This window comes from Rhinoraja longicauda, chromosome 38 (genome assembly GCF_053455715.1).
Source record: "Rhinoraja longicauda isolate Sanriku21f chromosome 38, sRhiLon1.1, whole genome shotgun sequence".
Taxonomy (NCBI): Eukaryota; Metazoa; Chordata; class Chondrichthyes; order Rajiformes; family Arhynchobatidae; genus Rhinoraja; species Rhinoraja longicauda.
Window position 1 is genome coordinate 3,138,232 of NC_135990.1, and position 14,483 is coordinate 3,152,714.

General features: G+C 45.2%; 1 protein-coding gene across 1 annotated transcript in view; it reads right to left on the bottom strand.

Moving 5' to 3' along the window:
• The window catches only part of LOC144610960 (secretory carrier-associated membrane protein 5B-like), a 66,338-nt gene that overhangs the window by 19,509 nt on the left and 32,346 nt on the right, over nucleotides 1-14,483 (bottom strand). The window contains exons 4-5 of the mRNA XM_078429999.1: nucleotides 7,637-7,793; nucleotides 3,575-3,676 (exon numbers count right to left, since the gene is read on the bottom strand). Of these exons, the coding sequence (XP_078286125.1) occupies nucleotides 3,575-3,676; nucleotides 7,637-7,793 (259 nt within the window). The remainder of the gene's footprint in view (nucleotides 1-3,574; nucleotides 3,677-7,636; nucleotides 7,794-14,483) is intronic.

The window sequence follows — 14,483 nt, forward strand, 5'->3', positions numbered from 1 at the left end:
GAAGGGCCGAATGGCCTCCTCCTGCACCTATTGTCGATTGTCTTTGTCTCCACAGCCTTCTGAGGCAAAAAAATCCAGATTCACCACCCTCTGACTAAAGATATTCCTCCTCATCTCCCTCCTACAAGAACTTCCTTTAATTCTGAGGCTATGACCTCTAGCCCTAGACTCTCCCACGATTGGAAACATCCTCTCTGCATACACTCCATCCAAGCTTTTCACTATTCTGTACGTTTCAATGAGGTCCCCCCTCATTCTTCTAAACTCCAGTGAATGTAGGCCCAGTGCTGTCAAACGCTCACCAATATTATTTTGCTATTAACAAACCCATATTGACGTTAGACAAGCCTTGAATCGTTAAGTGATATCGATGATGCTCTTTGAAACTCCTCCCAAATTCCACTAAACTAGTCTTCTAACAGAAATTCGATCGACACCCAAGAGAACACCATCCAAAATAGTGCAAAGTGGATGATTCAATCAGATGTTGCTACAGCTCCAGTCATGTAACTGACACCTGTCAAACCATCATCTCATCTACCAGAGTTTCACATATCAGACCATAATTAAATTTGACACCTTGCTCATTAATGCTATTTTGTTGTTTGGAGGTTAGGTTTCCAATAATAGGATTGACAGGCATTTATTTAGAAGCGAAGATGGACACAAAAAGCTGGAGTGACTCAGCGGGGGGACAGGCAGCATTTCTGGAGAGAAGGAACGGGCGATGTTTCGGGTCGAGACCCTTCTTCAGACTGGTTAGGGATAAAGGAAACAAGAGATACAGACAGTGATGTGGAGAGATAAAGAACAATGAATGAAAGATATGCAAAAAAGTAACGATGATAATGGATTTATTTAGAAGCAACTGAAGAATCTATTATCATTCTGTATTTATATTGCAATGTGAAAAAATGAAATGTGCATTCATGCATCTTGATATGATCTACATTCACAATGCTCACTATCATGTTAATATACATCCAAATCCTTTATTTAAAAAAACAGATTGTACTTAAGTTCCAATACATTTTATGGGGTTTCTTATTAATATAAATTAAACTTGCTGCCATCTGACCATTATTTAATTCCTTCAAAAGCCAGTATAAATCAAACAGGCCAAATTCAATTGCACTGGATATTAATATTTAAATATATTTAATTATTAAAATACTGTTCAGACAAGTGAATTTCAGTGGGTTAAATATACAGCAGTCATTAGATGCAAGATGTGAGATTTGGAATCAAATGTTTCAGAGTGCTTTACAGTAAAGGAAATTGAAATGTAAAACTTCATTCATCTGGTTTCAACCCAGAATCTTGCAGAGCACAGAAAAATCATCAATATTTAATAACAAGGAGCTGCAGATTCTGGTTTACCAAAGGTAGACAAAATGCTGGGAGTAATTCAGTTGGTGAGGCAGCATCGCTGGAGAACGTGGATAGCTGACCTTTCAGGTCGGGACCCTTCTTCAGACTTCCTGACCCAAAACATCACCTATCCACGTTCTTCAGCAATGCTGCCTGACCCGCTGATTTACTACAGTATTTTGTGTCTTACGATAATCACCAACTTATGCATCCTTCAAAACTCCAAAAGGCAGGCAATTAAAAAGACACCACTCTACAGATACAATATAGAAACATAGAAAATAGGTGCAGGAGTAGGTCAATATGATCATGGCTGATCATCCAGCTCAGTAACCTGTACCTGCCTTCTCTCCATACCCCCTGATCCCTTTAGCCACAAGGGCCACATCTAACTCCCTCTTAAATATAGCCTATGAACTGGCCTCAACTACCTTCTGTGGCAGAGAATTCCACAGACTCACCACTCTCTGTGTGAAGAAATGTTTTCTCATCTCGGTCCAAAAAGACTTCCCCCTTATCCTTAAGCTGTGACCCCTGGTTCTGGAAAACCAGAAAACGTTGGAAACGCTCAGCAGGGAAGTCAATGGTTTCAGGTTTCTTTCTCCACAGATGTTGCTGGGCCTGCTAGCTATTTCTAGCACTTCCTGGCTTTAGTTCAGATTTTCAGCATTTGCAATTTTTTTTGTTTTTAGTTGCGTGAAGTAAAGCAAGAAGCTAATTAACCTACAGGCCCACACATCTGTGGAATGTGGGAAGAAATCGGAGCACCCGGAGGAAACTCACATGGTCACGGGGAGAACGTGCAAACTCCGCACAGACAACATCCGAGGTCAGGATCGAACCCATGTCTCTGGCGCTGTGAGGCAGCGGCTCTACCAGCTGCACCACTGATGTATCGTGGAATTTGTAAACCAGTATACGTCACTGCATGATGGATACAAAAAGCTGGTCCATCTTCCGTTAAAACCAGCCCTTCCTCCCTGCATACCACTACATCCAATACAATAGACATTAGGTGCAGGAGGCCATTCAGCCCTTCGAGCCAGCACCGCCATTCAATGCGATCATGGCTGATCACTCTCAATCAGTACCCCGTTCCTGCCTTCTCCCCATACCCCCTCACTCCGCTATCCTTAAGAGCTCTATCCAGCTCTCTCTTGAAAGCATCCAACGAACTGGCCTCCACTGCCTTCTGAGGCAGAGAATTCCACACCTTCACCACTCTCTGACTGAAAAAGTTCTTCCTCATCTCCGTTCTAAATGGCCTACCCCTTATTCTTAAACTGTGGCCCCTTGTTCTGGACTCCCCCAACATTGGGACATGTTTCCTGCCTCTAATGTGTTCAATCCCCTAATTATCTTATATGTTTCAATAAGATCCCCCTCATCCTTCTAAATTCCAGTGTATACAAGCCCAATCGCTCCAGCCTTTCAACATACGACAGTCCCGCCATTCCGGGAATTAACCGAGTGAACCTACGCTGCACGCCCTCCATAGCAAGAATATCCTTCCTCAAATTTGGAGACCAAAACTGCACACAGTACTCCAGGTGCGGTCTCACCAGGGCCCGGTACAACTGTAGAAGGAACTCTTTGCTCCTATACTCAACTCCTCTTATGAAGGCCAACATTCCATTGGCTTTCTTCACTGCCTGCTGTACCTGCATGCTTCCTTTCATTGACTGATGCACTAGGACACCCAGATCTCGTTGAACTCCCCCTCCTCCTAACTTGACACCATTCAGATAATAATCTGCCTTTCTATTCTTATTTCCAAAGTGAATAACCTCACATACAGATGCTCCCCGGCTTACGATGCTTCGACTTACGATATTTTGACTTTGCGATGGTGCAAACGTCAGCGACCCGCAGCTCGCTTCTGGCCACACGATCGCCTGTATTAAATGCATTGCGACTCGCGATATTTTCGGTTTCCGATGGGTTTCTCGGAACGTAGCCCCATGGTAAGTTGAGGAGCACCTGCACAGCCAAGGATGGCATCTCCTGAATCTCTGCAGCATGTTAAACATTGGGGCTGGTGGAGGAGAGTGGGTCAGGTGTATAAATCACTAGTTATTTCTCTCTAAATGGTTTCTCTCTAAATGGACCACCCTGATTGATCTACATAAGATAACTTTAAGTGAATGGCAGTGACGTTCATGTCTTTGCTATTCTACATGCAATAAAAACATCTAATCCTTACCAGACTCCCCAGCCAGGAATTCCAACGGCTTGAATAATGCTGATCACCAGCTGCGCCATGAACGTAAAAAAGAACGCCATAAAATTGAACGAGCTATCCGACCTAAAAGTGCAAATGCATAACAGAAGACATTTCCAGACAATTAGTAATGACCAACATTGGCAATCACATGATTGAAAGATAATTCACCCATCAACCAACACACCAGCTAAACTAGAGAACCCACATCAAATTTTAAATATCTACTCGAAATATCAGTAGGAACTTTATATACATTCGCAAAGAAGGGCCAAAGGAACAGAGCAAGAAGAGTTAGTTCTTGAAGCAAATCAGAGCCTCATCACAAGATTCAGATTCATCGGAATTTTGTTTTACAATTCTGCAGCAAAACTAGTTAAAGAGCAAAAGCAAAATGCCCACGAAACTTTAATCAAGAATGATTGTCTGTCTATAGTCTTTTGAGGAAAAAAATGCTAAGATTGAAGGAACAAAACCTGACAGTCTCGCATCTTGGGTTTAAAATTGGCCTCTAAATTGGCCCTAGTGTGTAGGGAGTGTTTGTAAAAGTGGGATAACATAAATTTAGCGTGAACGGGAGATTGGTGGAGGGCGTGGGCAGAAGGGCCTACTTCTATGCTATATCTCTAAACGGCACAGTGCCGTGCCAACATCTCAGCATGGTGGCGCAGCGGTAGAGTTGATGCCTTAAAGCGCTTGCAGCGTCGGAGACCCGGGTTCGATTCTGACTACAGGTCTGTGCGGAGTTTGTACGTTCTCCCCGTGACTGAGTGGGTTTTCTCCGAGATCTTCGGTTTCATCCACACTCCAAAGACGTACAGGTTAGTAGGTTAATTGGCTTGGTATAGTGTGTGTAGGATAGTGTTAGTGTGCGGGGTCACTGGTCAATGCGGACTCGATGGGCCGAAGGGCCTGTTTCTGCGCTGTATCTCTAAAATAAACCAAAACTAATCTCCGCCATTTTGATGTCACTTTAAACTAATGCATCTTTAAACTAAACCAAAAAAAAGCAGCAACAATATCAGATGGAGTATCCTGTGTAACCGTATGCCAGCTCGACTCTGAGAGGGAGGAAGGAAAGTTTGGAAAAACCTGCAGCTACCTATTGAGAATTATGCAGTCAGACAGACTGACTCAGTATCACAACTTGGAGCAAAGTGTGACAGTGTTGGTGTAAAATAAACCAAGAGCGTGATTTTAAAACTGTTACACAGACAGTCTTGCTCCTAAGTGAGGGAAAAATAAATTGGTTTGGGACTTGTTCTTGGTTAATATATCGATTCCATTTGTTTTCTGCAGTACAAGTCTGCACTGAGAAGAGGACAGCTGGCATTTTTTGGCAATGGAGTTGGGTGTCATCAACACCAATTCTGGAAAACAAACTGGATCTTTAGAACACAATTTCAGGCAAAGAAATAATCCTACTGCATGCATGACCCAAGATAAGAAGAATGTGTTTCAATTAACGTGGAATTGTGTGTCCTTAGCCAAATAAAGCTGGAAAAGGAAACGCAAAACAATGAGGCTACAAATACATCTGGAGCCCCAAAGATAAGGCAGCTTCAATAATTGTTACAGTGAAAACTAATTTAGTCGGACAAGCAATGTGGTTATTTTTCTCCGGCTCTATTCATTTCTTGCAACCGACTCTCAAAATAACAGGCTGTAAAACACCTGGATGAAATGGTTCAATTCTATTTCTGTTTGCTGATCAAGTCATGCACAATTAAGACGGAGACACGAGAGACTGCAGGTGCTGGAATCTTGAGCAGAACACGCAAAGTGCCAGATGGAAATCAGCATCTGCGGAGAGGATAGATAGGCAACGTTTCAGATAAGGACCCTTCTTCGGACTGATGGATTAGTCTGGGAGCAGGATAACGCCTGGCAAGTGATAGGTGGACACAGGTGAGCTGAATAACAGAGGGGTGGAGTAAATGACAAAGGCGAGATTATTCTAACGAGTGTCCCTTCTTATTCTAAACGAGGGTCTTCACTTGAGAATGACTTGGATTAATATAATTTTGTACAGTAATAGTTTCAGTATATTCTCTGAATGCATTCAAGAGAAAGCTAGACAGAGCTCTTAAAGATAGCGGAGTCAGGGGGTGTGGGGAGAAGGAAGGAACGGGATACTGATTGAGAATGATCAGCCATGATCACATTGAATGGCGGTGCTGGCTCGAAGGGCCGAATGGCCTCCTCCTGCACCTATTGTCTATTGTCTAAAAAGGAGTTTAAGGAGGACGTCAGATAAGGAGGAGTAAAATGCAAAGCCAGAGGTCTGCGCGGATGAGTTGGGTTAACGAGCCTGTTTCCATACTGTATGGCAATTAAGCAATGGACAATTAAGTATGGACTAAAGTGCCATTAATGCATTAGAGAAGAATTAAGAGTTTTGGAAATTTAAGCTGCAATTCAGTAATTGTGCAATCTTCAGTTTGCTTCACGTTGCTCTCCAAAGATGACAGGATTGAAAACTGCTGAAAACAGTTAACTAGCCTTGCTGCTGCTAAGCTACAGAATTGTAAGCTTTCACAGCACCGAGGGCTGTTATTTCCCTGTGGCACAGCACGGAAAGAGCTAGTAACACAATCTGTTTACCTGACTTTTCCCATCGTTCTTCAAATATCGCTCCACCCCCTAAAAGTGAATTTTGTAAATGACTAATTCTGGCAGTGCTTTCTTTCTTCTTTTCGTCCCCGTATATATATATATATGCAAATAAAATCCTCCAATCTATGCTTTCTGTACCTCAAAGGCAAACAGTCCAGCCAGTGGAAAGACTCGTCACATACCTCCTCAAATTATAAAGCAGTCAGAAATCAGTTTTGCTGAAAATGAATATAATCTTCTTTGAAGGCAAGGCTATCAATTGTCAGTGTTCAGTGCACCAAAGTGGTTAGCAATCAGTTTAAATCAAAAGCATTTATTTCATATCCTCATACTGACCTTTTTGTCCTGGGCCTCACACAAACATCTCATGTGCTGCTTGGGTAGTTTACAGCCCAATAATACGAACATTGAATTCTTCAATTTGAGGTATGTACCCCTTCCCCCTCCTCTGGACTTGCGCCTAATTCTCTCCTCCCACTCCACCTACATTCCTTCCTCTAGCTTCACAATTCACAACTCTGCACTCCTTTTATCTCACCCCATGTCTTTTCGCCTCTGGCCTTTGACCAGCCATCTTCCCATCAAAACCCCACTCCTCACTTGCATTAACCCCAGACTGGATAGACTCGGCTTAGACTGGATAGACTCGGCTTAGACTGGATAGACTCGGCTTGTACTCGCTGGAATTTAGAAGATTGAGGGGGGATCTTATAGAAACTTACAAAATTCTTAAGGGGTTGGACAGGCTAGATGCAGGAAGATTGTTCCCGATGTTGGGGAAGTCCAGAGCAAGGGGTCACAGTTTAAGGATAAGGGGGAAGTCTTTTAGGACCGAGATGAGAAAGGTTTTTTTCACACAGAGAGTGGTGAATCTGTGGAATTCTCTGCCACAGAAGGTAGTTGAGGCCAGTTCATTGGCTATATTTAAGAGGGAGTTAGATGTGGCCCTTGTGGCTAAAGGGATCAGCGGTATGGAGAGAAGGCAGGTACAGGATACTGAGTTGGATGGTCAGCCATGATCATATTGAATGGCGGTGCGTACAGGCTCGAAGGGCCGAATGGCCTACTCCTGCACCTATTATCTATGTTTCTATTATTCTCCAGGCTGTGTCCTGCCACCCCCTCCCCCCAGAATCAGTCTGAAGAAAAGTCCCGGCCCGTAACATCACCTATCCATGGTTCTCCAGAGATGCTGCCTGAACCTCGAGTTACTCCAGCACTTTGCGTCTTTTGTAAACCAGCATCTGCAGTTCCTTGTTTCAGCGTTTAATTCACTTAATTTCTGGTGTGCTGAGTCGATAAAAATGTAGATGTAATTATTTGGCCCAAGAACCCTTAATAATTTAACATTTGATGTTAAAATGTTTGAACTCTCTCGAAGTCCATGCGAGGGGTGCCGAGGAAAATGAGTGACGTTTGAGTACTTACTTGAAGGCCTTGTAGATTGGTCTAAACCAGCAAACATAAGAGCAAGGTGTGAACAGAATGAGCCAGAGAAAGGCCAGGCCAAAGTTGACAGCTCCTCCTCCTCCAATCAACCAAGCTAGGCAGCCGATCAAATTCAATGCAAGTGTGATGCTGTTCACTGCAATAAAGCATCAGGTAGCACACAACAACCATCAGTCACATGCTGCACGCAACACTAACATAGAGGTCAGCACTTCCATGGGTGGTAGGATGAGGCAATTAACAAGGGTATGGTCAAAACCCAAAGAACTCAATTTATGCAGTGGATGAAGGGGTTCCAATATCATTCAATGATAGTGACAATCGATCTTATCTGGAGTGTCCAACTGCAACCTAATCTCTACATAGCTGGATATGGAGACATTTTCAGATCTGCCCCATACATTTGCAACCTGATCTCCACATACTTAGATATGGAGACACTTATCACGCCATCAGATCTGCCCTACAAAGTCCTAGGACCTCCAACATTGTACCACTTGCCAGAACTATCCATCTAAGTCTCCCATCTTTTCCATAAAATGGATGCCAATTCAGAACCCAGAGATCCACAGGAGGAACGGGGTTATTGTTAGACAAATGAGGACCAAGGTATCAAGAAGTAACAAGTATTTAACAACCAGACGCACAGCTGATCATAATATTGATGGGTTTTTATTCACATGGTGGATGTTAAATCTAGACAGCGGCACTTTGTGTAGTTGAGGGTGGTCTTCATGGAATCCAAGACCACATAGGATCTGACAGCACATGGAACTCTGTTGTAGTCTTTGTCACAACAAGATGACCATGGAGCCAACAAAATGGTTGCAAGGTAGGAGCCTACAAATTGAGCATCTAGATCATCCTACAAATTGCAGCATGATTACGCTGCCCTGTTCAATTCTTCTGACACAAAAGAAATGTACTCATTGCAATAATGTACCAAAAGACTATGTTTAGTAACTGATCCAGAGTCTGAGGAATATGGTCTATCTGGGACATACGACAATAAAACACTCTTGACACTTGGTCTTGGCGACTGCCTAAGAAGTCACTGATGCAAGACATGAAATAACCCAGATAGAGAGGATCCCCAGGATAAAGCCTTCGGTGTCTGAATACCAGAGATTAATGTGAAGTTTGCAATACAGCAATAGGATAGACATTGAGTGATAAATGCTAATGTTTATAGACCTCAGGAGCTGTTATTCAAACGTAATGCAGTAACCAGTATCTGCAATTTCTTGGAAAATTGGTTCTGCTGATTATTTTTGTAGTATTCAAGTCTGACGGTTTTTTCGCTTTTAACACCCCATCAAATGCGACACCCCTCACACAATACTTCTTTATTAATGCGTAGTTTCATTGGAGACGTTGCAAATCGCAGGGATGTGATGCTAGACGTAGCCTGATTATTCCATGGGGCAACGCTGTCTATAGACTTTGCTACCTGATTAATTAGAATACTTGATTAATCTGACCTATTTGGATATCTGGACATCAAACTATGGACAAGGGTTCTCCAGCATTTTGTGTCTATCCTCTATTGAATTAAGGTTGTACATTAAGCACGTGGTTTAACGTAAGGCTGAAAGCTGCGCTACACTCTTGCAATAGCACGGAGGGATCAGTGAATGGTGTTAGAGAGGATCTATGGCATTTTGTTTCGGGGCTTTGTTATGACACACTTTGCCTGTTACAGGTTGTGAAGACATTATGGTGTCCCCTCTATTATTAATTTATCAACTTAATTTTAATTGTTGTTTCTCACTGTCGGCATTTTGGCAAGGGTAGTAAAGTCTGAACTTGCCAGTGATACCACAACCCAAGAGAGGTTGCCCTGCGCGAAGACTGCTGCCATAATAAGTACAAACTCTCTTCTCCACAAACACCCTTACACCCCAGCGGTATCAACATTGATTTCTCTAACTTCAGATAGTTCCTCTGTCCTTCTCTTTCCCCTCCCCCTTCCCAGTTCTCCCACTGTCTTCCTGTCTCCAACTACATCCTATCTTTGTCCTGCCCCCTTCCCGACATCAGTCTGAAGAAGGGTCTCGACCCGAGACGTCACCCATTCCTTCTCTCCTGAGATGCTGCCTGACCCGCTGAGTTAGCCCAGCATTTTGTGATACTCTTCTCCGCATAAACGCAAGAAGGATACACTAAAGCTGTGCCCGAGAATGACCTGATCACACCAGATAAAAGTAGTTCATGATTTAGCACTGTTCAGTTTTTATGTACATGGACAAGGCAGCTGTTAAAAACGCTAGGCTATGGGTTAGTTTGTCTTTCGGACTCATTGGGAGTTCAGCACATGTTTGTGATGCTGTGCAATTTCTCCTTGATAGGATTTCAAACACTAGAAGGAACTGCTCACTCCTGCCAACTGAAAGACCTCAAAGCTCTTTCCAGCTTAATTTAAAAAGAATGGCTTTGATTTTTCAATAACTAGTTGTGGTAAAACCATGATCATAGCTCAGGCAAACAGGGAGCGAGAACCGGGGCATGGTTCCCATGGATATAAATGAGCAAGCGAGATGAGGATGGACAGCTAATTAATGCTCAACAGTGCAGAAGCCTCGACTCAAAGGAAACCAAGTTCAAAAATAAAGGCTGCATAGTCAACAAGAGTCTAGGGTACTGACCCTTTAAGGATTTAAATTGGGATGTTAGAACGTAATGCTCTAGCAGGGCATAACCGCTGTGTCCATTTCTCAAACCAGTAGCTTTTCACGGACACCGTGCTGTGAATATCAACATCTTCCAAACTCTATTGTGAATGACAATGGTGTCCATACAAAAGAATGCTGTTGCTGTTTGGAAGGTTTTGTTGAATTGCAAAACCATGCAGGTTTGCCCAAGAGAAAGAAAAACACTGTAAATTTGAGCTTGAAAGCTGGTGCTTACATGAGTGCCTGGCTCAGTTGGAAAGGCAGCTAATCAGTTGAACAAAATGCCACAGAATTGAGGGCCTGTGTCGTCCATTGTGTCCAGTGGTTTAGTTCTGAAAGAACTCACAGCTAAGCCCCCCCACTTTCAATTTTTTATTTTCCAAAATATGAATCCACTTTCCTTTTATGTCTATTTTAAATTCTGTTTTCACTAACACCAGGGTTTCATAACAGCATTCTCCCCAAGAAAGAAATCTCCAGCCTCTACATTCCTTCACCTTCGATGAGTTGAAAGTTGCATCCCTCTGGCAACCAACACTCTAGTGAGCGTTCTCACTTTGCCCCGAGTGAGTAGAAGCCCTCAAAACCTTGTTAAGTTTTAATTGAAACTGCCGTGAGCACAACCCTTGCGGGTGTAAATCCGGAAATCCGACCTTGACTGGCTGAAAGCAAGCACGTCACAGAGTAGGTCACAGAAACACGAGGATAAACCGTGCAGAGGGCATCCAGTACCCAGAGCAAAGGTTCATCATTTGGTGGTAAGAATAGGAAGGCAGAGTATTATCTGAATGGTGTCAAGTTAGGAAAAGGGGACGTACAACGTGATCTGGGTGTCCTAGTGCATCAGTCACTGAAAGGAAGCATGCAGGTACAGCAGGCAGTGAAGAAAGCCAATGGAATGTTGGCCTTCATAACAAGAGGAGTTGAGTATAGGAGCAAAGAGGTCCTTCTGCAGTTGTACAGGGCCCTAGTGAGACCGCACCTGGAGTACTGTGTGCAGTTTTGGTCTCCAAATTTGAGGAAGGATATTCTTGCTATTAAGGGCGTGCAGCGTAGGTTTACTAGGTTAATTCCCGGAATGGCGGGACTGTCATATGTTGAAAGACTGGAGCGACTAGGCTTGTATACACTGGAATTTAGAAGGATGAGAGGGGATCTTATCGAAACGTATAAGATTATTAAGGGGTTGGACACGTTAGAGGCAGGAAACATGTTCCCAGTGTTGGGGGAGTCCAGAACCAGGGGCCACAGTTTAAGAATAAGGGGTAAGCCATTTAGAACAGAGATGAGGAAAACTTTTTCAGTCAGAGAGTTGTGAATCTGTGGAATTCTCTGCCTCAGAGGGCAGTGGAGGCCAATTCTCTGAATACATTCAAGAGAGAGCTGGATAGAGCTCTTAAGGATAGCGGAGTCAGGGGGTATGGGGAGAAGGCAGGAACGGGGTACTGATTGAGAATGATCAGCCATGATCACATTGAATGGCGGTGATGGCTCGAAATGCCGAATGGCCTCCTCCTGCACCTATTGTCTATTAACTACAGAAGGGAAATAGCAGAGGATTTAATGGACCGCATCACTGGAAGCTGAGCCAACTGCTGTCCTGTTCCATTTACTTCGAGCAAAATCGAAGAGGATATTATACTGTTCATATGGATAAATTCTTTACAATTATTGTAAAAGCTGACTTTTAAAAAGCGCTCTTAGACAGCACCTTCTGAGCCTAGCGCCTCTGCCAGAGAGAAGGACAAGGGCAGTAAAAGCATGGAAACACCACCACCACCACCACCTGCAAGCTACATACCACCCTGATTTGGAATTATACTGCTCCTGCTCCACCATGGCTGGGTCAAAATCCTGGAACACTCTCCCTAACCTCAAAGGGCCGCCCGCAGCAGCTGAAGGAGACCCACCTGCTCAAGGACAACTAGAGATAAACAATGTCTGCAAAACCCACATCCCTTCAGATGAATGTAAAAGAACATAAAGCATGATTTATGACTGTATGGCAAATGAAATTCCTCGTATGTTGCAAAACATACTTGGCTAATAAAGTATGATGGTGATTGCGATTTTTTGGCTGACCTCCATGCACACCAGTTACATCATTAGTTAGCAAGTCAATGACTAAACACATCAAACCACAAAAAAAACACAGCAAACATTGTTACAACACCCTTTAAAACATTAGGAACATTTTATAAATTTTACATTAAAAAAAAATGTATCAAAGACTTTGTAATGTAGCAGTGGCAACAATGGTAGAGCCACTGCTCCAGAGACCTTGGTTTGATCTTAACCTCAGGTGCAGGCAAGTTCACGCGTCCCTTCCTACCCAAACCACCCCATCCCCGGGCACTTTCCCCTGCAACCGCACGAGATGCAACACCTGTCCCTTTACCTCCCCCCTAAACTCCATCCAAGGACCCAAACAGTCTTTCCAGGTGAGACAGAGGTTCACCTGCACCTCCTCCAACCTCATCTATTGCATCCGCTGCTCCAGATGTCAACTTATTTACATCAGTGAAACCAAGCGCAGGCTCGGCGATCGCTTCGCTCAACACCTGCGCTCGGTCCGCGTTCGCCAAACCGGTCTCCCGGTGGCCGAGCACTTCAACTCCCCCTCCCATTCCCAGTCTGACCTTTCTGTCATGGGCCTCCTCCAGTGCCATAGTGAAGCCCACCGGAAATTGGAGGAACAGCACCTCATATTTCGCCTGGGCAGCTTGCAGCCCAGTGGTATGAACATTGACTTCTCCAACTTTAGATAGTTCCTCTGTCCCTCTCTTCCCCTCCTCCATCCCAGATCTCCCTCTATCTTCCTGTCTCCACCTATATCCTTCCTTTGTCCCGCCCCCCTGACATCAGTCTGAAGAAGGGTCTCAACCCGAAACGTCACCCATTCCTTCTCTCCTGAGATGCTGCCTGACCAGCTGAGTTACTCCAGCATTTTGTGAATATTAACCTCAGGTGCTGTCTGTGTGGAGTTTGCACGTTCCTCCTGTGACTCCGTCAGTTTCCCTGAGATGCACTGGTTTCTTCCCACATCCCAGACGTGTTGGTTTGTGGGTTAATTGTCCCTCTGTAAATTGCTCCTAGAGTGTGCGGAGTGGATGCAACAGCAGGATAACAGAACTGGTATGAAGGGGTGATCGATGGTCATGTGGGCTCGGTGGGCCAAAGGGCGTATTTCCATGCTGCATCTCAAAAAATGTCAACCTCACTTTTGTTAACTCTACACTCTTAATCTGAAATAACATAACATAACATAACATAACAACACTTTATTGTCACTCGGCACAACACCGAGCGAAATTTCAGCAGTCACACAAAATACAGCAAAAAAGAAAAGAACACAGGACACCCGACCCCAACACAAACATCCATCACAGTGACTCCAAACACCCCCTCACTGTGATGGAGGCAACAAAACTTCCCCTCTCTTCCCCTCTCTTCCCCCCGCACCCACGGACAGGCAGCTCGACCCCTACCGAGGCAAACGACACGCACAGCCCCCGCAAGGGGATGGAAGGCCCCCCCGGCCGAGCCGCCCCGGGCACCGAAACGTCCCGCGGCCACACCGGGCGATGTTAAGTCCAACGGCCGAGCCGCACCGGGCACTGAAACGTCCCGCGGCCGAACAGCGCTGACGATGTTAAGTCCAGCGGCCAAGCCGCACCGGGCACTGAAACGTCCCGCGGCCACACCGGGCGATGTTAAGTCCAGCGGCCAAGCCGCACCGGGCCTTGAAACGTCCCGCGGCCGAGCCGCACCGGGCACTGAAACGTCCCGCGGCCACACCGGGCACTGAAACGTCCCGCGGCCACACCGGGCGATGTTAAGTCCAGCGGCCAAGCCGCACCGGGCACTGAAACGTCCCGCGGCCGCACCGGGCGATGTTAAGTCCAGCGGCCGAGCCGCACCGGGCACTGAAACGTCCCGCGGCCGAGCTGCGCCGGCAATGTTAAGGCCCGCAGCCGAGCCGCACCGGGCACTGAAACGTCCCGCAGCCGAGCTGCGCCGGCAATGTTAAGGCCCGCAGCCGAGCCGCACCGGGCACTGAAACGTCCCGCAGCCGAGCTGCGCTGGCAATGTTAAGGCCCGCAGCCGAGCCGCGCCCCGGGGAAGAGACCTAATAAATAAAGGTTTCCCCCCGC